This window comes from Pseudophryne corroboree, chromosome 9 (assembly GCF_028390025.1).
Source record: "Pseudophryne corroboree isolate aPseCor3 chromosome 9, aPseCor3.hap2, whole genome shotgun sequence".
Lineage (NCBI taxonomy): Eukaryota > Metazoa > Chordata > Amphibia > Anura > Myobatrachidae > Pseudophryne > Pseudophryne corroboree.
Genome location: NC_086452.1, coordinates 24,856,580 through 24,882,121, shown reverse-complemented (window position 1 = coordinate 24,882,121; position 25,542 = coordinate 24,856,580). Strand labels below are relative to the sequence as shown.

General features: G+C 47.6%; 1 protein-coding gene across 4 annotated transcripts in view; it reads left to right on the top strand.

Annotated features, from left to right (window-relative positions):
• TNNI3K (TNNI3 interacting kinase) overlaps positions 1 to 25,542 on the top strand; it is a 308,028-nt gene that overhangs the window by 13,252 nt on the left and 269,234 nt on the right. For all 4 annotated transcript variants that reach the window (XM_063939083.1, XM_063939082.1, XM_063939084.1 and 1 more), the window contains exons 3-4: positions 18,971 to 19,056; positions 21,074 to 21,171. In XM_063939083.1, the coding sequence (XP_063795153.1) occupies positions 18,971 to 19,056; positions 21,074 to 21,171 (184 nt within the window). The remainder of the gene's footprint in view (positions 1 to 18,970; positions 19,057 to 21,073; positions 21,172 to 25,542) is intronic.

The following is a 25,542-nucleotide window of genomic DNA, read 5'->3' as shown; positions in this document are numbered from 1 at the left end:
GTCAGAATTGTGACCGAACTGTTGACATAAAACTATATGCTGATGGTCTGAATAAATTGCCTTGATCTACCTGAAGACTGGTGAGTGCTCCCTTAATTTGGAAATATATTGGAGTGAGAGTTCTCTCTCATTGGAAGCCACCCCAGCACTTTCTTCATATGCAAACGTGAGTGTGGACCCTCTATGTCTATATATATATATATATATATATATATATATATATATATATATATATATATATATATATATATATATATATATATACACACACACACACATACATAACCATAGTGTATAGGCGGCACTCAGATATATGGCACAGCTCACGTAGACGTATGTCGAGGTGAAAAAAATACTTTGAAAAGTTGTAATACGTCTGCGTGAGCTGTGCAATATATCTGAGTGTGGCCTATACACTATGGGTATGTATGTATATATGTATTTATATGTATATATATATATATATATATATATATATATATATATATATATATATATATATATATATATATATATATATATATATATATATATATATTTATTAGAGATGTGCACCGGACATTTTTCGGGTTTTGGTTTTGGATTCGGTTCCGCGGCCGTGTTTTGGATTCGGACACGTTTTGGCAAAACTTCCCTGAAAATTTTTTGTCGGATTCGGGTGTGTTTTGGATTCGGGTGTTTAAAAAAAAAAAAAAACCCTCAAAAACAGCTTAAATCATAGAATTTGGGGGTCATTTTGATCCCATAGTATTATTAACCTCAATAACCATAATTTCCACTCATTTCCAGTCTATTCTGAACACCTCACACCTCACAATGGCCCTCATTCCGAGTTGATCGGTCGCAAGGCGAATTTAGCAGAGTTACACACGCTAAGCCGCCGCCTACTGGGAGTGAATCTTAGCTTCTTAAAATTGCGACCGATGTATTCGCAATATTGCGATTACTAACTACTTAGCAGTTTCAGAGTAGCTTCAGACTTACTCTGCCTGTGCGATCAGTTCAGTGCTTGTCGTTCCTGTTTGACGTCACAAACACACCCAGCGTTCGCCCAGGCACTCCCACCGTTTCTCCGGCCACTCCTGCGTTTTTTCCGGAAACGGTAGCGTTTTCAGCCACACGCCCCTGAAACGCCGTGTTTCCGCCCAGTAACACCCATTTCCTGTCAATCACATTACGATCGCCGGAGCGATGAAAAAGCCGTGAGTAAAATTACTTTCTACATAGCAAAGTTACTTGGCGCAGTCGCAGTGCGAACATTGCGCATGCGTACTAAGCGGATTTTCATTGCGATGCGATGAAAAATACCGAGCGAACAACTCGGAATGAGGGCCAATATTATTTTTAGTCCTAAAATTTGCACCGAGGTCGCTGGATGGCTAAGCTAAGCAACCCAAGTGGCCGACACAAACACCTGGCCCATCTAGGAGTGGCACTGCAGTGTCAGACAGGATGGCACTTCAAAAAAATTGTCCCCAAACAGCACATGATGCAAAGAAAAAAAGAGGCGCACCAAGGTTGCTGGATGGCTAAGCTAAGCGACCCAAGTGGCCGGCCTCCCTCCACATTTTTGTTCTCCATCTTTTAATGTGGAATTATATGCCAGTAATATATCAATAGCAATGGCCTACTGTACCGTACTGCTATATATATATATATATATATATATATATATATATATATATATATATATATATATATATATATATATATATATATATATATATATATATAATATATATATATATATATACTGGTTGTCAGCAAAATTCTGCACTGTCCTCCTATTATATACTAGTGATGTGCACCGGAAATTTTTCGGGTTTTGTGTTTTGGTTTTGGGTTCGGTTCCGCGGCCGTGTTTTGGATTCGGACGCGTTTTGGCAAAACCTTACCGAAAATTTTTTGTCGGATTCGGGTGTGTTTTGGATTCGGGTGTTTTTTTAAAAAAAACCTCAAAAACAGCTTAAATCATAGAATTTGGGGGTCATTTTGATCCCATAGTATTATTAACCTCAATAACCATAATTTCCACTCATTTCCAGTTTATTCTGAACACCTCACACCTCACAATATTATTTTTAGTCCTAAAATTTGCCCCGAGGTCGCTGGATGGCTAAGCTAAGCGACCCAAGTGGCCGACACAAACACCTGGCCCATCTAGGAGTGGCACTGCAGTGTCAATCAAGACAGGATGGCCCTTCCAAAAAATACTCCCCAAACAGCACATGATGCAAAGAAAAAAAAGAGGCGCACCAAGGTCGCTGTGTGACTAAGCTAAGCGACCCAAGTGGCCTACACAAACACCTGGCCCATCTAGGAGTGGCACTGCAGTATCAGACAGGATGGCACTTCAAAAAAATAGTCCCCAAACAGCACATGATGCAAAGAAAAAAAGAGGCGCACCAAGGTGGCTGTGTGACTAAGCGAAGCGACACAAGTGGCCGACACAAACACCTGGCCCATCTAGGAGTGGCACTGCAGTGTCAATCAAGACAGGATGGCCCTTCCAAAAAATTGTCCCCAAACAGCACATGATGCAAAGAAAAAAAGAGGCGCACCAAGGTCGCTGTGTGACTAAGCTAAGCGACACAAGTGGCCGACACAAACACCTGGCCCATCTAGGAGTGGCACTGCAGTGTCAGGCAGGATGGCCCTTCAAAAAAATTGTCCCCAAACAGCACATGATGCAAATAAAAATGAAAGAAAAAAGAGGTGCAAGATGGAATTGTCCTTGGGCCCTCCCACCCACCCTTATGTTGTATAAACAGGACATGCACACTTTAACGAACCCATCATTTCAGCGACAGGGTCTGCCACACGACTGTGACTGAAATGACTGGTTGGTTTGGGCCCCCACCAAAAAAGAAGCAATCAATCTCTCCTTGCACAAACTGGCTCTACAGAGGCAAGATGTCCACCTCATCATCATCCTCTGATTCCTCACCCCTTTCACTGTGTACATCCCCCTCCTCACAGATTATTAATTCGTCCCCACTGGAATCCACCATCTCAGGTCCCCGTGTACTTTCTGGAGGCAATTGCTGCTGGTGAATGTCTCCACGGAGGAATTGATTATAATTAATTTTAATGAACATCATCTTCTCCACATTTTCTGGAAGTAACCTCGTACGCCGATTGCTGACAAGGTGAGCGGCTGCACTAAACACTCTTTCGGAGTACACACTGGAGGGAGGGCAACTTAGGTAGAATAAAGCCAGTTTCTGCAAGGGCCTCCAAATTGCCTCTTTTTCCTGCCAGTATACGTGCCTACTTGGATGCGGTCACTCATATAATCCTCCACCATTCTTTCAATGGTGAGAGAATCATATGCAGAGACAGTAGACGACATGTCAGTAATCGTTGGCAGGTCCTTCAGTCCGGACCAGATGTCAGCACTCGCTCCAGACTGGCCTGCATCACCGCCAGCGGGTGGGCTCGGAATTCTTAGCCTTTTCCTCGCACCCCCAGTTGCGGGAGAATGTGAAGGAGGAGCTGTTGACGGGTCACGTTCCGCTTGACTTGACAATTTTCTCACCAGCAGGTCTTTGAACCTCTGCAGACTTGTGTCTGCCGGAAAGAGAGATACAACGTAGGTTTTAAATCTAGGATCGAGCACGGTGGCCAAAATTTAGTGCTCTGATTTCAACAGATTGACCACCCGTGAATCCTGGTTAAGCGAATTAAGGGCTCCATCCACAAGTCCCACATGCCTAGCGGAATCGCTCTGTTTTAGCTCCTCCTTCAATGTCTCCAGCTTCTTCTGCAAAAGCCTGATGAGGGGAATGACCTGACTCAGGCTGGCAGTGTCTGAACTGACTTAACGTGTGGCAAGTTCAAAGGGTTGCAGAACCTTGCACAACGTTGAAATCATTCTCCACTGCGCTTGAGTCAGGTGCATTCCACCTCCTTTGCCTATATCGTGGCCAGATGTATAGGCTTGAATGGCCTTTTGCTGCTCCTCCATCCTCTGAAGCATATAGAGGGTTGAATTCCACCTCGTTACCACCTCTTGCTTCAGATGATGGCAGGGCAGGTTCAGGAATGTTTGGTGGTGCTCCAGTCTTCGGTACGCGGTGCCTGAACGCCGAAAGTGGCCCGCAATTCTTCGGGCCACCGACAGCATCTCTTGCACGCCCCTGTCGTTTTTTAAATAATTCTGCACCACCAAATTCAATGTATGTGCAAAACATGGGACGTGCTGGAATTTGCCCAGATGTAATGCACGCACAATATTGCTGGCGTTGTCCGATGTCACAAATCCCCAGGAGAGTCCAATTGGGGTAAGCCATTCCGCGATGATCTTCCTCAGTTGCCGTAAGAGGTTTTCAGCTGTGTGGCTATTCTGGAAAGCGGTGATACAAAGCGTAGCCTGCCTAGGAACGAGTTGGCGTTTGCGAGATGCTGCTACTGGTGCCGCCGCTGCTGTTCTTGCTGCGGGAGGCAATACATCTACCCAGTGGGCTGTCACAGTCATATAGTCCTGAGTCTGCCCTGCTCCACTTGTCCACATGTCCGTGGTTAAGTGGACATTGGGTACAACTGCATTTTTTAGGACACTGGTGAATCTTTTTCTGAGGTCTGTGTACATTTTCGGTATCGCCTGCCTAGAGAAATGGAACCTAGATGGTATTTGGTACCGGGGACACAGTACCTCAATCAAGTCTATAGTTGGCTCTGAATTAACGATGGATACCGGAACCACGTTTCTCACCGCCCAGGCTGCCAAGGCCTCAGTTATCCGCTTTGCAGCAGGATGACTGCTGTGATATTTCATCTTCCTCGCAAAGGACTGTTGGACAGTCAATTGCTTACTGGAAGTAGTACAAGTGGTCTTCCGACTTCCCCTCTGGGATGACGATCGACTCCCAGCAGCAACAACAGCAGCGCCAGCAGCAGTAGGCGTTACACTCAAGGATGCATCGGAGGAATCCCAGGCAGGAGAGGACTCGTCAGACTTGACAGTGACATGGCCTGCAGGACTATTGGCTTTCCTGGGTAAGGGGGAAATTGACACTGAGGGAGTTGGTGGTGTGGTTTGCAGGAGCTTGGTTACAAGAGGAAGGGATTTAGTGGTCAGTGGGCTGCTTCGGCTGTCAGCCAAAGTTTTTGAACTTGTCACTGACTTATGATGAATGCGCTGCAGGTGACGTATAAGGGAGGATGTTCCGAGGTGGTTAACGTCCTTACCCCTACTTATTACAGCTTGACAAAGGCAATACACGGCTTGACACCTGTTGCCCGCATTTGTGTTGAAATAATTCCACACTGAAGAGCTGATTTTTTTAGTATTTTGACCAGGCATGTCAATGGCCATATTCCTCCCATGGACAACAGGTGTCTCCCCGGGTGCCTGACTTAAACAAACCACCTCACCATCAGAATCCTCCTTGTCAATTTCCTCCCCAGCGCCAGCAACACCCATATCCTCATCCTGGTGTACTACAACAGTGACATCTTCAATTTGACTATCAGGAACTGGACTGCGGGTGCTCCTTCCAGCACTTGCAGGGGGCGTGCAAATGGTGGAAGGCGCAAGCTCTTCCCGTCCAGTGTTGGGAAGGTCAGGCATCGCAACCGACACAATTGGACTCTCCTTGGGGATTTGTGATTTTGAAGAACGCACAGTTCTTTGCTGTGCTTTTGCCAGCTTAAGTCTTTTCTTTTTTCTAGCGAGAGGATGAGTGCTTCCATCCTCATTTGAAGCTGAACTACTAGCCATGAACACAGGCCAGGGCCTCAGCCGTTCCTTGCCACTCCGTGTCGTAAATGGCATATTGGCAAGTTTACGCTTCTCCTCAGACGCTTTTAATTTTGATTTTTGGGTCATTTTACTGAACTTTTGTGTTTTGGATTTTACATGCTCTCTACTATGACATTGGGCATCGGCCTTGGCAGACGACGTTGATGGCATTTCATCGTCTCGGCCATGACTAGTGGCAGCAGCTTCAGCACGAGGTGGAAGTGGATCTTGATCTTTCCCTTTAACCTCCACATTTTTGTTCTCCATTTTTTAATGTGTGGAATTATATGCCAGTATCAATAGCGATGGCCTACTACTATATTTACTGCGCACAACTAAAAGGCACCACAGGTATACAATGTAGATGGATGGATAGTATACTTAATGGATGACGAGTGACGACACAGAGGTAGGTACACAGCAGTGGCCTACCGTACTGCTATATACAGTATACTGGACCTGGTGGACACTGTCAGCAAACTGCTAAACTAGTCTAAGAAAAAGGCACCACAGGTATACAATGTAGATGGATGGATAGTATACTTAATGGATGATGAGTGACGACACAGAGGTAGGTACACAGCAGTGGCCTACCGTACTGCTATATACAGTATACTGGACCTGGTGGACACTGTCAGCAAACTGCTAAACTAGTCTAAGAAAAAGGCACCACAGGTATACAATGTAGATAGATGGATAGTATACTGAATGGATGACGAGTGATGACACAGAGGTAGGTACACAGCAGTGGCCTACCGTACTGCTATATACAGTATACTGGACCTGGTGGACACTGTCAGCAAACTGCTAAACTAGTCTAAGAAAAAGGCACCAATGTAGATGGATGGATAGTATACTTAATGGATGACGAGTTACGACACAGAGGTAGGTACACAGCAGTGGCCTACCGTACTGCTATATACAGTATACTGGACCTGGTGGACACTGTCAGCAAACTGCTAAACTAGTCTAAGAAAAAGGCACCACAGGTATACAATGTAGATGGATGGATAGCATACTTAATGGATGACAAGTGACGACACAGAGGTAGGTACACAGCAGTGGCCTACCGTACTGCTATATACAGTATACTGGACCTGGTGGACACTGTCAGCAAACTGTTAAACTAGTCTAAGAAAAAGGCACCACAGGTATACAATGTAGATGGATGGATCGTATACTTAATGGATGACGAGTGACGACACAGAGGTAGGTACAGCAGTGGCCTACCGTACTGCTATATACAGTATACTGGACCTGGTGGACACTGTCAGCAAACTGCTAAACTAGTCTAAAAAAAAGGCACCACAGGTATACAATGTAGATGGATGGATAGTATACTTAATGGATGACGAGTGACGACACAGAGGTAGGTACAGCAGTGGCCTACGTACTGATATATACAGTATACTGGACCTGGTGGACACTGTCAGCAAACTGCTAAACTAGTCTAAAAAAAAGGCACCACAGGTATACAATGTAGATGGATGGATAGTATACTTAATGGATGACGAGTGACGACACAGAGGTAGGTACAGCAGTGGCCTACGTACTGATATATACAGTATACTGGACCTGGTGGAAACTGTCAGCAAACTGCTAAACTAAAATGCACCACAGGTATAGGAATGTAGATGGATAGCATACTTAATGGATGACGACACAGAGGTAGGTACAGCAGTGGACTCTGCACTGTACTCCTCCTATATAATATTAATTATACTGGTGGTCCCCAGTCCCCACAATAAAGCAGCACACTGTGAGCACAGATATGGAGTGTTTTTCAGGCAGACAAACGTATACTGGTGGTCACTGTCAGCACAACTCTGCACTGTACTCCTGCTATAGCTGCTCCCCAGTCCCCACAATTAAGCAGTGTGAGCACTCAGCACAGATATATCATGCAGCACACTGAGCACAGATATGGTATGGAGCGTTTTTTTCAGGCAGAGAACGGATAAAAACTAAACTCTGCACTGTACTCCTCCTAACAGCTGCTCCCCAATCCTCCCCACAATTATAGTCATAAACAAGCACAAGCAATCAAATCAACTGTCTTCTACTAAACGGAGAGGACGCCAGCCACGTCCTCTCCCTATCATCTCCAATGCACGTGTGAAAATGGCGGCGACGCGCGGCTGCTTATAGAACCCGAATCTCGCGAGAATCCGACAGCGGGATGATGACGTTCGGGCGCGCTCGGGTTAACAGAGCCATACGGGAGAATCCGAGTATGGCTCGGACCCGTGTAAAAAAGGTAAAGCTCGGGGGGGGTTCGGTTTCTCGGAAACCGAACCCGCTCATCACTACTATATACTGCACACAAACTACAGTGCAGCACAGATATGAATAGTATACTTGACAACACAGAGGTAGAGCAATGGACTACTGTACCGTACTGCTATATATATATATACTGGTGGTCAGCAAAATTCTGCACTGTCCTACTATATACTGCACACAACTACAATGCAGCACAGATATGGATAGTATACTTGACGACACAGAGGTAGAACAATGGACTACTGTACCGTACTGCTATATATATATTATATATACTGGTGGTCAGCAAAATTCTGCACTGTCCTCCTACTATATACTGCGCACAACTACAATGAATGCAGCACAGATATGGATAATATACTTGACGACACAGAGGTAGAGCAATGGACTACTGTACCGTACTGCTATATATATACTGGTGGTCAGCAAAATTCTGCACTGTCCTCCTACTATATACTGCACACAACTACAATGCAGCACAGATATGGATAGTATACTTGACGACACAGAGGTAGAGCAATGGACTACTGTACCGTACTGCTATATATATATATATATATATATATATTATATATACTGGTGGTCAGCAAAATTCTGCACTGTCCTCCTACTATATACTGCGCACAACTACAATGAATGCAGCACAGATATGGATAATATACTTGACGACACAGAGGTAGAGCAATGGACTACTGTACTGTACTGCTATATATATACTGGTGGTCAGCAAAATTCTGCACTGTCCTCCTACTATATACTGCACACAACTACAATGCAGCACAGATATGGATAGTATACTTGACGACACAGAGGTAGAGCAATGGACTACTGTACCGTACTGCTATATATATACTGGTGGTCAGCAAAATTCTGCACTGTCCTCCTACTATATACTACAATGCAGCACAGATATGGAGCGTTTTCAGGCAGAGAACGTAGATATTTGCAGCACACTGAGCACAGATATTTGCAGCACACTGAACACAGAAACTGAGAGAACACAGCCACGTCCTCTCGCTATCATCTCCAATGCACGAGTGAAAATGGCGGCGACGCGCGGCTCCTTATATAGAATACGAATCTCGCGAGAATCCGACAGCGGGATGATGACGTTCGGGGGCGTTCTGGTTAACCGAGCAAAGCGGGAAGATTCGAGTCTGCCTCGGAACCGTGTAAAATGGGTGAAGTTCGGGGGGGTTTGGATCTCGAGGAACCGAACCCGCTCATCTCTAATAAATATATATATATATATATATATATATATATATATATTTATATATATATATTGCGTGTGTGTGTGGGTATATATATATATATATATATATATATATATATATATACATAGACAAGAAACATAAACAAATATATGAAAGTATACTTTCTTATGGCGCTTGCGTACCGTGTGCAGCAGCAGGACACAGAACATGGACATCATCTCTGATCAGAAGGCAGCAGCAGTGAGTAGCATAGCCATCCACAGCTACCCGGCCAGCCAGTGCAGCCTTCACGGAGATGAACCTTTAGGGGTCTAGTCATGAAGCAGTGAAAAGTGTGGAGAAGTGAATCAGTATAGAAGTTCCCCATGGCAACCAATCAGCTGCTCTGTATAATTTTATAATATGCAAATTATAAATGTTACATCAAAGCTGATTGGTCGCCATGGGCAACTTCTCCACCGTCTCACTTCTTCACACGTTTCACTGCTTCATGAATAGACCCCGTAGTGAGGTGGTAGGGGTGTCATATAACGTAGCGAAGGAGGCACCAAGACTGACATGCGGCAAAGTGAGGGGCCGAGCTAGTGAAGCCTTCTACTGCACCGGCACGTAACTTCTGTGGAAAGGGGGGCCGTTGGCGTGGGCATACTGGGCAGGCAGCAGCCGGGCTTTCAGTGGGCGGGGCCTCAAGCGGACGCTGACAGGCAGGAGCAGGCTGTGTAGCAGGAAAAAAACATTTTCCTGTCTGCACTAGCAGAGCAATGCTGTGGGCCTATTTTGATGGGGCGGCCTGGAGCAGCAGCTCCACCCGCCCCATTGTTAATCCGGCTCTGCCCCTGTGTCTCTCTGTATGTGGGCGTCTAATTTCCGGGTTTGGGCGCTTTTAAACTATGGACTTTTCACACATTCTTCTCGCGCACCTCCGGAGCCTGAAAGAAAAAAATGTCTGTGCCACAGCTAATAGGGAACTGATGAGACCAACAATTGAATAGCTCCGCTAGATGCCCATTTGTATAGATGCCCACCAGGGGGCGTGTGCCACAATTGAATTGCCCCCTTAGAATGCACAGTGTCTTCAGTATTCAAATTATACAGATGTTTGTTTTATGTTAATGTAACAAACGAAAATAAGACTTTAAAGTTGGCAAAGCGATAATTTATTACTTGTATTTCCGTTCTCTGCACCAAATGTACAAGAACGGGGCAATATGCAGAAAGGATTTGTGGAATGTCACGGTTAATTAGATTGTAATTATGTCAGTGAGATATTATTTCCATTAGCGCTGATGCAGATTGTGGCTTAACATTATCTAAACAATTCTTCTTGGCAGACAAATAAATATTGCAAGAAATTTATTGCAGATTCAATAATAATTTGCTTTATATCTGTCATCTTGTTTTACAGCCGAAAAAAATTCAAATATTTTTAATCCACTTAACAGACAGACTCTGGAACGCAGTAATAGAATGTTAGTGGATAGCGCTGTTCTACCGGTTATTTTTTTAGGGTCCTATTTACTAACCTAATTTCCCCTCCAAAATAAAGAGGGTTTGGTGGTCTGGTTCAATTTAACATCTCCAAAGAGCTGTATTTTTTCCAACTGGGCCCCATACAGTGGCGTTTCTATAATGGGTGCAGTGTGTGGTGCACACGGGCCCCTGAGTCCTGGGGGGGGGGCACACCGCACACCGCACACACTGAACCCATTTCTCCTCTACTAACCTTTCCGGAGTCCATCACTGACCGTGTGAGGGCCCGCTCCTCTCCCGCAGCCGTCGTGCCTCTGCTAGCGCACTGACCACTAGAGACTCTGGCACAGTGCCAGAGTACACAGCGCATGCGCAGGATTCTGAAAAAATGGCGCGGTGGCCAGGGGGCATAGCTGGCACTGTGGGGACAAGTATATCTGTCACTGGGGGGACATGTATATCTGTCACTGGGGGGACATGTATATCTGGCACTGGGGGGGACATGTATATCTGGCACTGGGGGGGACATGTATATCTGGCACTGGGGGGGACATGTATATCTGGCACTGGGGGGGACATGTATATCTGGCACTGGGGGGGACATGTATATCTGGCACTGGGGGGGACATGTATATCTGGCACTGGGGGGGACATGTATATCTGGCACTGGGGGGGACATGTATATCTGGCACTGGGGGGGACATGTATATCTGGCACTGGGGGGACATGTATATCTGTCACTGGGGGGACATGTATATCTGTCACTGGGGGGACATGTATATCTGTCACTGGGGGGACATGTGTATCTGGCACTGGGGGGACATGTGTATCTGGCACTGGGGGGACATGTGTATCTGGCACTGGGGGGACATGTATATCTGGCACTGGGGGGACATGTGTATCTGGCACTGGGGGGACATGTGTATCTGGCACTGGGGGGACATGTATATCTGGCACTGACTGGGGGGACATATATATCTGGCACTGACTGGGGGGACATATATATCTGGCACTGGGGGGACATATATATCTGTCACTGGGGGGACATGTATATCTGGCACTGGGGGGACATGTATATCTGGCACTGGGGGGACATGTATATTTGGCACTGGGGGGACATGTATATCTGGCACTGGTGGGACATGTATATCTGTCACTGGGGGGACATGTATATCTGTCACTGGGGGGACATGTATATCTGTCACTGGGGGGGACATGTATATCTGGCACTTGGGGCAGAGCTGGCACTGTGGGGACATATATCTAGCACTAGGGGCATATTTGGCACTGTGGGGACACTGGCTTTGGGGGCATAGCTGGCACTGTGGGGATATGTATATCTGGCACTGTGGGAACATGTATATCTCGCACTGGGGGGGACATGTATATCTGGCACTTGGGGCAGAGCTGGCACTGTGGGGACATATATATCTAGCACTAGGGGCATAGCTGGCACTGTGGGGACATGTATATCTGGCACTGTGGGAACATGTATATCTGGCACTGGGGGCATTGCTGGCACTGTGGGGACATGTATATCTGGCACTGTGGTACATGTATATCTGGCACTGAAAGCATATATGTATCTGGCACTGTTTGGCATATGTGTATCTGGCACTGTGGGGCATCTGTGTACTTGGCACTGTGGGGCATTTGTGCATCTGGTACTGTGGGGCATATATGTGTATCTGGCACTGTGGGGCATATATGTATTTGGCACTGTGGGGACATATGTGTATCTGGCACTGGGGGCATATGTTTCTGGCAGTGTGGAGGCACCCATTTATTGGCATTTTTATATGTATGTGGCACTGTACAACATGACTAAAAACAGAGTTATGACACAAGGAGCCAGATGCATCATCGCTTGGAAAGTGCTAAAATGGAGAATGAAAAAGTACCAGCCAATCAGCTCCTAACTGCCATTTTTCAAACACAGCCTGTGACATGGCAGTTAGGAGCTGATTGGCTGGTACTTTATCACCCTCCATTTTATCACTTTCCAAGCGATGATGCATCTAGCCCATTGTCATACTCCTACAAACGTCATACCGAAAGGTGTGCTCACAAAAATGGGGTGTGGCTTTGTGAAAACTAGGCCACGCCCCCATGATACTGGCTCTTGCCCTTGACTACAGATCTTTTCTGGCTCTTTGTCTCTGACTGATTGGCCACCCCTGGTCTAGAGGCACTGGGTATGGTATACCAGTGGCCAAGATCCGGGCGGTCAGCATGCCGGTAACCCAGCCGCTAGAATACCGGCAGATGGGCGAGCACAACAAAGCCCCTTGCGGGCTCGCTACGCTCGCAATGCTGCGGACTCTGTGGCTCACTACGGATTCTATTCCCACTTTATGGCTGTTGTGGACACCCACGAGTGAGAGTAGCCCCTGTTAGCCGGGAACCCAGCCGCTAGAATACCGGCAGATGAGCGAGCACAACAAAGCCCATTGCGGGCTCGCTGCGCTTGTCACGCTACAATGCTGCGGACTCGGTGGCTCGCTACAGATTCTATTCCCACTTTATGGCTGTCGTGGACACCCATGAGTGAGAGTAGCCCCTGTTAGCCGGGAACCCAACTGCCGGCAATGTAACTACATCCCATCCTGTATGACGTAAAGATGCATTTATCTGGCAAAAGTATTTGTCTGTATTTAGATTTAGAGATCTCCAGTTCCGTGCGCGTGGAGAGTGTCACCAGATGGAGTACATATATTATACAGCGTCATGTTCCCGACAGCGGGATCCCGGCCACCAGTAAGCCAGCAACGGGGCGAGCACTAGAAAGCCCCTTGCGGGCTCATTGCGCTCGCCATGCAGCAGGCACGGTGCTTGCTTCGATCACCACACGATATATTCTCCCTCTATGGGCGTCGCCTGTCGCCAGTTTTCATTGCCTGTCGGGATTCCGGCGTCGGCATGGTGACCGCCGGAATCCCGATAGGTGGTTTTGTGATCGCCTCCCCATCAGATATATTAAGGGGTATATTAAAGGCGTGCGGTGGCAAGCTATACACACCCCTTTGACGTGTTTTAGGATGAGTTACACTTATCTTGAAATATGTTCTCCGCAACGTGTGAGTTTTGCACATACATAAGCCGTGCGCAGGTTATGCCGTTGCTGGGAATGACTGTTGCATGTTTGTTCCAGATGCATCTGTACGCTGTATTTACGTTTGCGTTCACCTTCACGTGTGCAGCTGAAAATCAGGTACAAAAATGCAAGTGTGTCAATGTAACTTGTACACCTTTGTGTTCAACCTTTAAATCAACCCCTTATGTTGATTTAAAAAAAAATATATATATATTATGAAAAGAATCGTTGTATCAGGTACATGAAGAAACAAAGCAAAAATAGATGTTTTCTGTAAGCTGTAACATACTGCGGTCATTAAAACATGAATCCATCAACGTCTGACTCCCCACATACCTTGATTTAAGTCCTATATTGTCTAACAACAGCAGAAGAGAACTGTCTGAAGTGTAGACAGCACAACGGTAATGACTTCTGCGTGCGCAGGGCGTTTCTCTACACTCAGAAGATGAATGGCGAGAGGTAGATAGAGATGTATAATAAGGAGGCTGTTGGATCCTGCACCTGTTCCGTTTGTGTTATGATAATGTCACGTCCCTGGAGACTCTACTGTAGAGACTCTATTGCTCTACTTTCTTATATCAGTACTGTGCAAAAGTTTTAGGCATGTGTGGAAAAAATGCTGCACAGTAAGAATGCTTTCAAAAATAGTAGTGTTTTTAATTTATTATTATCAATTTACAAAATGCAAAGTGAATAAACAGAAGAGAAATCGAAATCCAATCAATAATTGGTGTGACCACCCTTTGCCTTCATAACATCATCAATTCTTCTAGGTACACTTGCACACAGCTTTTGAAGGAACTCGGCGGGGAGGTTGTTCTAAACATCTTGGAGAACTAGATCTTCTGTGGATGTAGGCTTGCTCAGATCCTCCTGTCTCTTCATGTAATCCCAGAGAGACTCTATGGGGGCCAGTGGCGTAACTTCATCCCAGGTGCCTGGAGGCAAGATAGATCTTGCCCCCCCATGCCAACCTGTTATCGCTCACATGATGAATACGCAATGGCTGATTCCATCCGTATTCTTTGTGATCGCCAGACAGTATATTGGGCATTTTAGTGACCGCTCTCCAGTTCCTATGTTTTCGTGTATAGTTGAGTCGCTTGGCCATGTTTCCACGTGGAAGGTATGGCTTGTTGGCCGCAATTCTTCCATGAAGACCACTTCTGGACAGACTTCTCCGAACAGTAGATGGGTGTACCTGGGTCCCACTGATTACTGCCAGCTCTGAACTGATGGCACTGCTGGGCATCTTCCAGTTTCAAAGGAAAGTAATCATGATGTGTCTTTTATCTGATGAACCAAGTTTCCACGGCTGACCACTGTGTCTATGGTCCTCAGTGTTGCCCGTTTCTTTGTGCTTCAATGCTGAGAAATATAGTCAGGTACTTATCCATAATGCAATACCATCAGGGAGGCATCTGATTGGCTCCAAATTTATTCTGCAGCAGGACTATAACCCCAAACATACAGCCAATGTCATTAAGAACTATCTTCAGAGTAAAGAAGAACAAGGAGTCCTGGGGGTAAATTTACTAAGATGGGAGTTCTATTTATGATGGGATGTTGCCCATAGCAACCAATCAGATTCCAGGTATTATCTTCTAGAAGGTGCTAGATAAATGAGAAGTAGAATCTGATTGGTTGCTATGGGTAACATCCCTTCTTAATTAGAACTCCCATCTTAGTAAATTTCCCCCCTGGACGTGATGATATGGCCCCCACAGAGCCCTGATCTCAACATTATCAAGTCTGTCTGGGATTACATGAAGAGACAGAAGGATTTGAAGATCTGTGGTTAGTTCTCCAAGATGTTTGGGACAACCTCCCTGCCGAGATCCTTCAAAAACTGTGTGCAAGTGTACCTAGAAGAATTGATGCTGTTTTGAAGGCAAAGGGTGGTCACACCAAATATTGATTTGATTTAGATTTCTCTTCTGTTCATTCACTTTGCGTAACCGCAACTGCTGAGAATCACGCAGCAAGAGCCGCCTGGCACAGAACAAGCTACCCACCGATGCATTTGCAATTTTGCGCATGCAGCAGCAGAATTGTGAATGCTTAGCAAAAATCAAGCACCATCGATGGTTGTGGATGACGCAGGGCTACTCAGAATAAAGAGAATGCGGTCGCACCAGAGGCAATGTTTTCAGTGGCAGCAACTTCAGCTGATGTCCGATGCACGCCCCAAAAACCGCCATAACCCACCTGCGTTTTCTCAACCACTCTTTGCAAATGTCCACGAACACCCGCCATCGGTCAAACAGCCTGCAATCTCATCCCGCCGAGATGCGATCATAGTAGAGTGGCAAATTGTGGGTCACGCACGTGCAATGCGTTCGCAGCACATGCGCAGTCATCCGATAATCGGACGATTTGTGATGTAGCAAAATTGCAACTGAAGCTGAATAAGGCCTCGACATATGTTATCTTATGTTTTAGTGCAATCAGTGAACAGGTTACTACTGCGCATGCGTATGCACCGCAATGCGCAGGCGCGTCATACGGGTACAAAGTGAATCGTTGCTGGGCGATGGATTTAACGAAGAATCCATTCGCACAGCCGATCGCAAGGAGATTGACAGGAAGAAGGCGTTTGTGGGTGGCAGCTGACCGTTTTCTGGGAGTGGCAGGGAAAACGCAGGCGTGTCCAAGCATCTGCTGGGCGGGTGTCTGACGTCAATTCCGGGACCGGACAGGCTGAAGTGATCGCAGCGGCTGAGTAAGTCCAGACCTACTCAGAAACTGCAAAAACGTTTCCGCCCCGCTGGGCTGCACACGCGTTCGCACACTTGCAAAGCGAAAATACACTCCCCCGTGGGCGGCGACTATGCGTTTGCATGGCTGCTAAAAGTAGCTAGCGAGCGATCAACTCGTAATGACCCCCAGCAGGGAATTCTTTCCTCATGTGCCTTTCCTTATCTTACTTACACTATCTTATACTCCATACTCCCTTTGATGGCACCTAACCCGGGTTTTCTATACCTGTCCTATATTGTCTTGTACTGTAAGTTCTGTTTTCTTGTTTGCTCATTTGATTATGCGCTGTGTAATGGGCGCTGCGGATCCCTTGTGGCGCCATATAAATAAAGGATAATATTAATAATAAATACACTTGGCGGCATTGTCATAATTTGCCACTTGCCGAGGGAAGGGGGGTTACTGGGCAACCAGAAAGCCCCCCCTGCGTTTGCCTATGCTTTGGGCCAACTTGAGGATGAGTGTCCGCTTACACTCATCCTCAGATTGTGCCAAAGAGACCCATTCGGCCGGACACAGCTGCAGCTAGTGTGTGCGACTCAGACGCTGACCTGGGAAAATAGGCAAAAGGCTGGAGACCGATACAAGGCAGCTGTTCCACACATCCCGCCACGCAGCGTTATTCTTCATCTGTGATTTTATACCAGCTGCGTTATGACGCAAAGCGCCGTGCTCACTGTAAGTAGAAGCAAATGCAGCTACAGTGTAACAAAGATGATGAATTAAGAAATAGCTGTGAAAGTCTGGGTACTGTTACCGGTGGCAGAGCGGGTAAGATGTGCCTCACGTCTCGTGCTGCATGGCGCATAAAGGGTGGGTGTATGAGAGAACTCACTCACAGGCTTTAATCCTAAGCGGTGCGGAAGCTTGGTGCGGGTGTATCTACGTTGGAGAGAGGGAAAGTGCCAACCAATCAGCTTGTAGCTATCATTCTACAGGCTATGTACTAAACCTTGGAGAGAGATAAAGAGCTTAATTCAGCCCTGGTCGCTGCAGCAGCCACAGGCTGAAGCCCTGATTGACAGGAAGAGGTGGTCACAGGGTGGTCAGGTGTGTTGCGGCAGTGTTGGGATGGCGCGGTTCGGACAACGCAGGTATGTCCGGCCTGCTTGCGGGGTGGGCCGTGGCAGCTGCGTGGCGTCACACGCAGCCGCTGCAGGTCAAAAACATGGCGGATAGCCGCCTGCCTTTGCAGCTACTGTCGGCTACTTAGGCAGGGAGCTATATGGCAGGTGCGAAAGTATCACCGCTGTGGGATGCATTTGCACATCTGCGGGGGGCCTGGCATGCAGGACGGAATAGCCCTGTGCTGGGCGTCTCCCGCATGCCTAAGATTTTGATCGTAGATGTATGTTTTTTCGCACATCTACGATCAGGTGAATCCGCTCCTAACTGCAATATTACAGGCTGGGTTTAAAAAAAGCCAAGAGCTGATTGGTTGGTACTTTATCTTTCTCCACTTTATCTCTCTCCAGACTTTGATAAACTCCCCTTCAGACTCTAATGGTTGGCCAAACCTCTGTGTGGACGGGTCACATCCCTTACGCACAGGCCCCTACATTCCCAGGTGGGTCCTTCCTGCCCCAGTCCGAGGGGTGGTCATTCCGAGTTGATCGCTAGCTGCTTTCGTTCGCTGCGCAGCGATCAGGCAAAAAAATCATCACTTCTGCACATGCGTATGCGGCGCAATGCACTCGCACGTCGTACTAATACAACGAGCAATGTAGTTTCACACAAGGTCTAGCGAAGCTTTTCAGTCGCACTGCTGGCCGCAGAATGATTGACATGAAGAGGGCGTTTCTGGGTGTCAACTGACTATTTTCAGGGAGTGTTCGGGAAAACGCAGGCGTGCCAGGAAAAACACAGGCGTGGCTGGGCGAACGCGGGGCGTGTTCGTGACGTCAAAACAGGAACTGAACAGTCTGAAGTGATCGCAAGCGCTGAGTAGGTCTGAAGCTACTCTGAAACTGCACAAAATTATTTTGTAGCCGCTCTGCGATCCCAGTGGGCGGCGGCATAGCGTTTGCACGGCTGCTAAAAACTGCTAGCGAGCGAACAACTCTGAATGACCCCCTCTGCCCCCAGCTCCCACCACAAATATCCCTATTATGCCATCAGCCAACACTGAGACTGTAAAACGTACATAAGGTACTATCACAATGTCTCTATATTACTGCTACATACAGTAGACGCCTGGCGCATGCAGTTTTAAAATAAGCATTTTCCTTATCTGAATATAATTCCACTTCAGCCTTAGCTGCCAGTCATTGTACCTCCGTTTAAACCCATCAATGATTTATTTTATTTTATTTCATATGTGTCTGATTAAAATTCACATAACTAAATAAACCACCACGACTGATAGAGCCTGTGTGATCAGCTGTAAAATCTATTTTGCAGCTCAGACGAAGCCTTCGGCAAAGTCAATTTAAACTATCGAACAGAGAATGGCCTATCTCTACTCCACTTGTGCTGTATCTGTGGCGGTAAGTATGTGACCATGCGATAAAAAATACTACTTTTATTTAAGGAATGAATACAAAATAAACACATTTAATGGTAGAATAAGCAGAGCAATCTTTTTATTCAAATGAGCGCCGAGAAGCAAATTGCTGTTCAAACTTTTCCAACGCAAACAGGGTTTATCTGAAAAGTTGGTGTCAGAAGAAGGAGGCGGGGTATCAAGCCTCAGAGAGAGATAAAGTAGCAGCCAATCAGCTCCTAACTGCCATGTTACAGGCTGCGTTTGAAAAATGGCAGCTAGGAGCTGATTGGTTGGTACTTTATCTGTCTCCAAGGTTTGATATATCCCCCCTCAGTGAGTAGGCGCCAACAGTAAGTCTAGCTTAGGGTATTAAAGGCACAATGGTCTACAGCAGTGGTTCTCAAACTCGGTCCTCAGGACCCCACACAGTTCACGTTTTCCATGTCACCCAAGAGCTGCACTGTGTATCACCAACTGTCAAATTTCAAAAATCTACAGGTGACCTGCAAAACATGGACCGTGTGGGGTCCTGAGGACCGAGTTTGAGAACCTGTGGTCTACAGTATGGATCTAGTAAGTTAAAATGTATGTCACCTATAGGTTAAATGGCCACTTTAAAGTGTGTACTATTAAACATGCGACAACAAGGATGTTTTGGTAACTTTATGGGTATCTGAGGCCATTGCTGGGTTATCTATTAGCCAACCTAGGTTGCTGCCTACTGTCTGGTGGGCAATGAGGGTCCCAGATCAGTCAAACCGATTATATTATTATTATTATTATTATTATTATTATTATTATTATTATTATTATTATCCTCCCTAATGCCACAGGGCGTTCAGTTCATTATAAGAGTTCTGGAAGCCACTCATCTTCTGACGTAGATTTGTTAATCGCAGAGCATCATCAGTAAGTTTCAATCCACCCGCCTTATTCAGAGGAGGACCCAGATGTTGCATTTGCATGCAGCGGCGGGTGGCCATCAGGTCTGCGCATACTCACTGGCCATAGTGCGCATGCGCGACCCTTCACCATGCGGCCGCATCCCAGAACAATGCAGCCGCAAGGTGGTTGACAGCAGTAGCCGTAGAGAGGGGGGAGTTGACGTGGCGTTTTTGGGGCGGCTATCTAACGTCCCACGCAGCCACTCCGAGAAAAAAAAAAAGCCGTATTGCCTGCCAGCGCAGCCAGGCTGTGCCGGCAGGAGTCGTCCTCTAATTGATGGGTTCCCAAATAAACTGTGATCGTATCACGGGGCGGCGCCACACGCATCCTGGGTCCCAGCAAGTGAGTGATGGATGCAGATCTTGCTGCCCCATTTGAGTGGTGAGAAGTGACTCATATGGGATGGTCAGTAAAGCATAGCTCCCAACAGACATCCTCATACTGGTCGGGACTGTCCTGTATAGCAGACCCAGGAAAGGTCCTTGCACTAATGTGGGTGGGGTTTAGGTGGAAATGGGCGGGGTAAATCTGGAAGTGGGCATGTAAGGAGAGATCACAGATGTGGCATATTTGTGTAGCAATTTAGTTACTTACACCGTTGGACTCCGTATGGCAACAAATACTTGTTACATTTAAATTATTGTAAAGCCAAGATCTAAAAAAAAAAAATCTGGTAAAATTGGACTTCATTGTTTTTTTTCATATGCATTTACATGAAGTTGGATATTAAATTAGGAGCATGGGTCTGTGGGCACTTAGCACATAGTTACAGGAGAGAAAATCTCGCCCGCTTTTTAAAACGAGCAAGGTTTGCAACCACATTTTTTCCGCAATGTATTAGCACACAAGCTTCCGAGGCAAATTAAGTCTCTGTGTTTTAACAAAACATCTTGAAATTGTGTCTGTAGAGGAGATAATGCATGTGGAATTGTAACCATATTCTGCTGTGTGCCAGGAACGTCAAAGCTACTTATTGTGGCGAAACGCGTGGTCAGAGGCTCTCTTGCAGACGGCTGGTCAGGATCTCTCTCCTGATATCAGTGCTTACACCTAGAGCTGTGTTTATATTGCAGGTAACAAGTCGCACATTAGAACGTTGATGCTGAAAGGCTTACGCCCATCCAGACTAACTAAAAACGGCTTCACAGCTCTCCACGTGGCTGCGTATAAGGTACGTACTGTACAGTAGTTGAACATATGTGTGTTATGTGTGAAAGGCAACTAAAATATAATCTGTTTAGATTATATTTTGAGTCACAGGAGGAGATTCAATTAGCGTCTTGGCCATGATGTGCTTTCCGCAAAGGCGCATCGCGGGCAGAAACATCACGGGTTTTCTTCACACTCCATAGGCTTGCGATGTTCAGGTATGTGCGCAGCCTGACGTCGAGGTGACGATCAGTAGCACTATGTATAATGGAATTGGCCATTTAAATCTGTAAAAAATCTAATATTTATATTATAGCATAGTTTGAATAAAACCTTATTATGTAGACTACACTACAGTGATTGGTGACACACATATTATGCTATATACACACACCTCTTCTGTCTGGTTCTTTATAACTACATGTTGAAATGATAAATAGCTGTTGGTGTGGGATGAAAATCTAGTTAACTACTATCCTTTGCCAGCTGTGAGCACATTGGTGGGGAGATGTATCAAACATTGGACAGAGATAAAGTACCAGCCAGTGCAGCGATTAAGTGAAAAAACTGCAAAAATGCGCATGGTATGCACCGCGCATGCACTAAGTACTTTCACACAAAACTTTGTAGATTTACACAAGCTCGAGCAACGTTTTTTCCTCGCTCGAGTGATCGTAGTGTGATTGACAGGAAGTGGGTGTTTCTGGGCGGAAAGTGGCCGTTTTCAGGGAGTGTGCTAAAAAACGCAGGCGTGCCAGGTAAAAACGCGGGAGTAGCTGGAGAAACGGGGTAGTGGCTGGCCGAACGCAGGGCGTGTTTGTGACGTCAAACCAGGAACTAAACGGACTGAGGTGATCGCAGTGTAGGAGTAGGTCTGGAGCTACTCAGAAACTGCAGGGAATTATTTAGTAGCAGTTCTGCTAATCTTTTGTTCGCTATTCTGCTAAGCTAAGATACACTCCCAGAGGGCGGCGGCCTAGCGTGTGCAATGCTGATAAAAGCAGCTAGCGAGCGAACAACTCGGAATGAGGGCCCATGTACGGTGGGTTCAGGGATTTTTGTTTGCACAGGGCTGCGAGTAAAAATGTGCGGGTTCAAGCTGCAAGGGGGACGAGTTACGATGGCATTGCCGGAGTCTACATGCCATCGCAACTGCAACTTGCCCCCCTCGCATGCGGAGGTGAGTACACTGAATTCCTCCCTAACTTTGTAACACACTGTAAGTGTCAGAGATTTATATTCATAAGTTGTTGTTAGCTCAGATAACTGTATAATATATATTGCTGTGTTCAGGGCCGGTTCGAATGCCCTCGGCGCCCCGGGCAGGGAATGGGGGCGTGGCTTACTACAGGGGGCGTGGTCAGTCACGCCCCCTGTACAGCAGAAGCTCCGCTTAAATGCTGAGCGGTGCGCGATGACGTCATCGCGCACCGCACAGCAAAAGGTCCTCTCCGCGAAGGGAAACTAGATGCGTAGTGTCTAGTTCCCTTCGCGGAGAGGACCTTTACTGTGCGGTGCGTGATGACGTCATCGCGCACCGCTCAGTAATGGTCCTCTTTGCGAAGGGAAACTAGACGCTACGCGTCTAGTTCCTTTCACGGGACCAGAGCCGCAGGAGCCGGGGGGACACAGCGGGCAGCGGAGGGCACAGCAGTGGCGGATCTTGCCATGGTGCGGCGCCCTCCGGATGGCGCCAGCGCCCTCCTGAAGGCGGCGCCCCGGGCAAAAGTACTGCTTGCCCGTGGCAAGATCCGCTACTGGCTGTGTTACTGTACATACACATAACTTTTACATAGACCTTAATCCCAGAGCCGCATACCCCCAACATTACCAATAGGAAAGGACTAGACCAGGGGTGGGCTATTATTTCAGCTGAGGGGCCACTTGACATTTCCTGTCAGTATCCGAGGGCCACATACAAAATACCAGCTCGCCCCACTTGCCAAAAATATAGGGACATGGCTTCATGTGGAAGGGGTGTGGGCAAAAAATAATACAGATTCATATTAGGCTGCACAATAGTTTTCATTATTCAAATTGCGCCACACAGCGCCACTTACACACATTACACCAGGTAGAGCCCCTTTTACACACTTTACGGCAGGTAGAGAGCCTTTTTACACATTAACATTTTATTTAGGATAATTATTGTGCAGCAAGCAAATTATCCAGTGTCTTATGGCCCCTGGGGAAAGGTGTGACAGGGTGACAGAATACGGTGGGGGTGACACAGTGACAGAACACGGTGGGGGTGACACGGTGACAGAACACGGTGGGGGTGACAGAACATGGGGGGTGTGACAGTGACAGAACACGGTGGGGGTGACACGGTGACAGAACATGGGGGGGGTGACACGGTGACAGAACACGGGGAGGGGGGGTGACAGTGACAGAACACGGGTGTGTGACACGGTGACTGAACACGGTGGGGGTGACACGGTGACAGAACACGGGGAGGGGGGGTGACAGTGATAGAACACGGGTGTGTGACACAGTGACAGAAAATGGTGGGGGTGACACAGTGACAGAACACAGGGAGGGGGGGTGACAGTGACAGAACACGGATGTGTGACACGGTGACAGAACACGGGGGGTGTGACACAGTGAAAGAATACGGGGAGGGGGGGTGACAGTGACAGAACATGGTGGGGGTGACACGGTGACAGAACATGGGGAGGGGGTGATACGGTGACAGAACACAGGGGGGGTGACACAGTGACAGAACACGGTGGGGGTGACAGTGACAGAACACGGATGTGTGACACGGTGACAGAACACGGGGGGTGTGACACAGTGAAAGAACACGGGGAGGGGGGGTGACAGAACACGGTTGGGGTGACAGTGACAGAACACGGGGGGGTGTGACATGGTGACAGAACATGGTGGGGTTGACAGCGACAGAACACGGGGAGGTGACACAGTGACAGAACACGGGGGGTGTGACACAGTGACAGAACACGGTGGGGGTGACAGTGACAGAACACGGATGTGTGACACGGTGACAGAACACGGGGGGGTGACACAGTGAAAGAACACGGGGAGGTGACACAGTGACAGAACACGGGGGGTGTGACACAGTGACAGAACACGGTGGGGGTGACAGTCACAGAACACAGGGGGTGTGACATGGTGACAGAACACGGGGGGTGTGACACAGTGACAGAACACGGGGGGTGTGACACAGTGACAGAACACGGGGGGTGTGACACAGTGACAGAACACGGGGGGGTGACAGTGACAGAACACGGGGGGGTGACAGTGACAGAACACGGGGGGTGACACAGTGACAGAACACGGGGGGGTGACAGTGACAGAACACGGGGGGGGTGACACAGTGACAGATCACGGGGGGGGGTGAAATAGTGACAGAACATGGGGGTGACATGGTGACAGAACACGGGAGGGGTTGGTACAGCGAGAGCTAAAGATCTCTCCCCCAAACCTAAAAACAGTCTGACGCCACTGTCCGCACACACAAATATATGCACACTATCACACACACACACACACACACTTTCTTTCACTTTTCCCAATAACTTACTGATCTGGCTGGCAGTGGCAGGAAGGATGGATCTGTAGCAGTCTGGCTCTTGTCCCGTGTAGCCCCGCCCCCTGAGGTCCCGTGTAGCCCCGCCCCCTCATCGGCACGTGGCCCCGCCCCCTTCTCGGCTGAACACAGTCGTTGTCACTGGGGACTCTGGAGGAGGCTGCTACAACGCAGCAGCAGGGGAGAGAGGCGCCGCTGGCAGCTTGGAGGTACTGCAGTGCAGAGCAATGACAAGCAGCTCAGCCGCTCGGGCCGCTCGTCATTGCTCGCTGGTGGGAGGCAGTGGGCCGGGCAGGATCGGTTTGCGGGCCGCATCCGGCCCGCGGGCTGTATTTTGCCCACCCCTAGACTAGACCTTGCCCGATCTGCCCAAACCACTCCTGAGCCATTAAAACCAGACTCGTTGCAGGGAAGGCTGTGCCCACTTTGGTTGCTGCAGTTGTGACTATCACGTGGACATAGGGCCTAATTCAGACCTGGGGGTAAATTTACTAAGATGGGAGTTCTATTTAAGATGGGATGTTGCCCATAGCAACCAATCAGATTATACTTCTCATTTATCTAGCACATTCTAGAAGATAATACCTGGAATCTGATTGGTTGCTATGGGCAATGGGGGTCATTCCGACCCGATCGCTCGCTGCAGTTTGTCGCAGCGCAGCGATCGGGTTGAAACTGCGCATGCGCCAGCGCCACAGTGCGCCGGCGCATGGCAGTCGTTGGTGCCTAGCGATCGCCTCTGAGACAGAGGTGGTCGTTGGGCGGGAGGGAGCTGAACGGCGACGTTAAGCCGCCATTTAGTAGGTGCTGTCCGGACAACGCAGGCGTGGCCGGACCGTTGGAGGG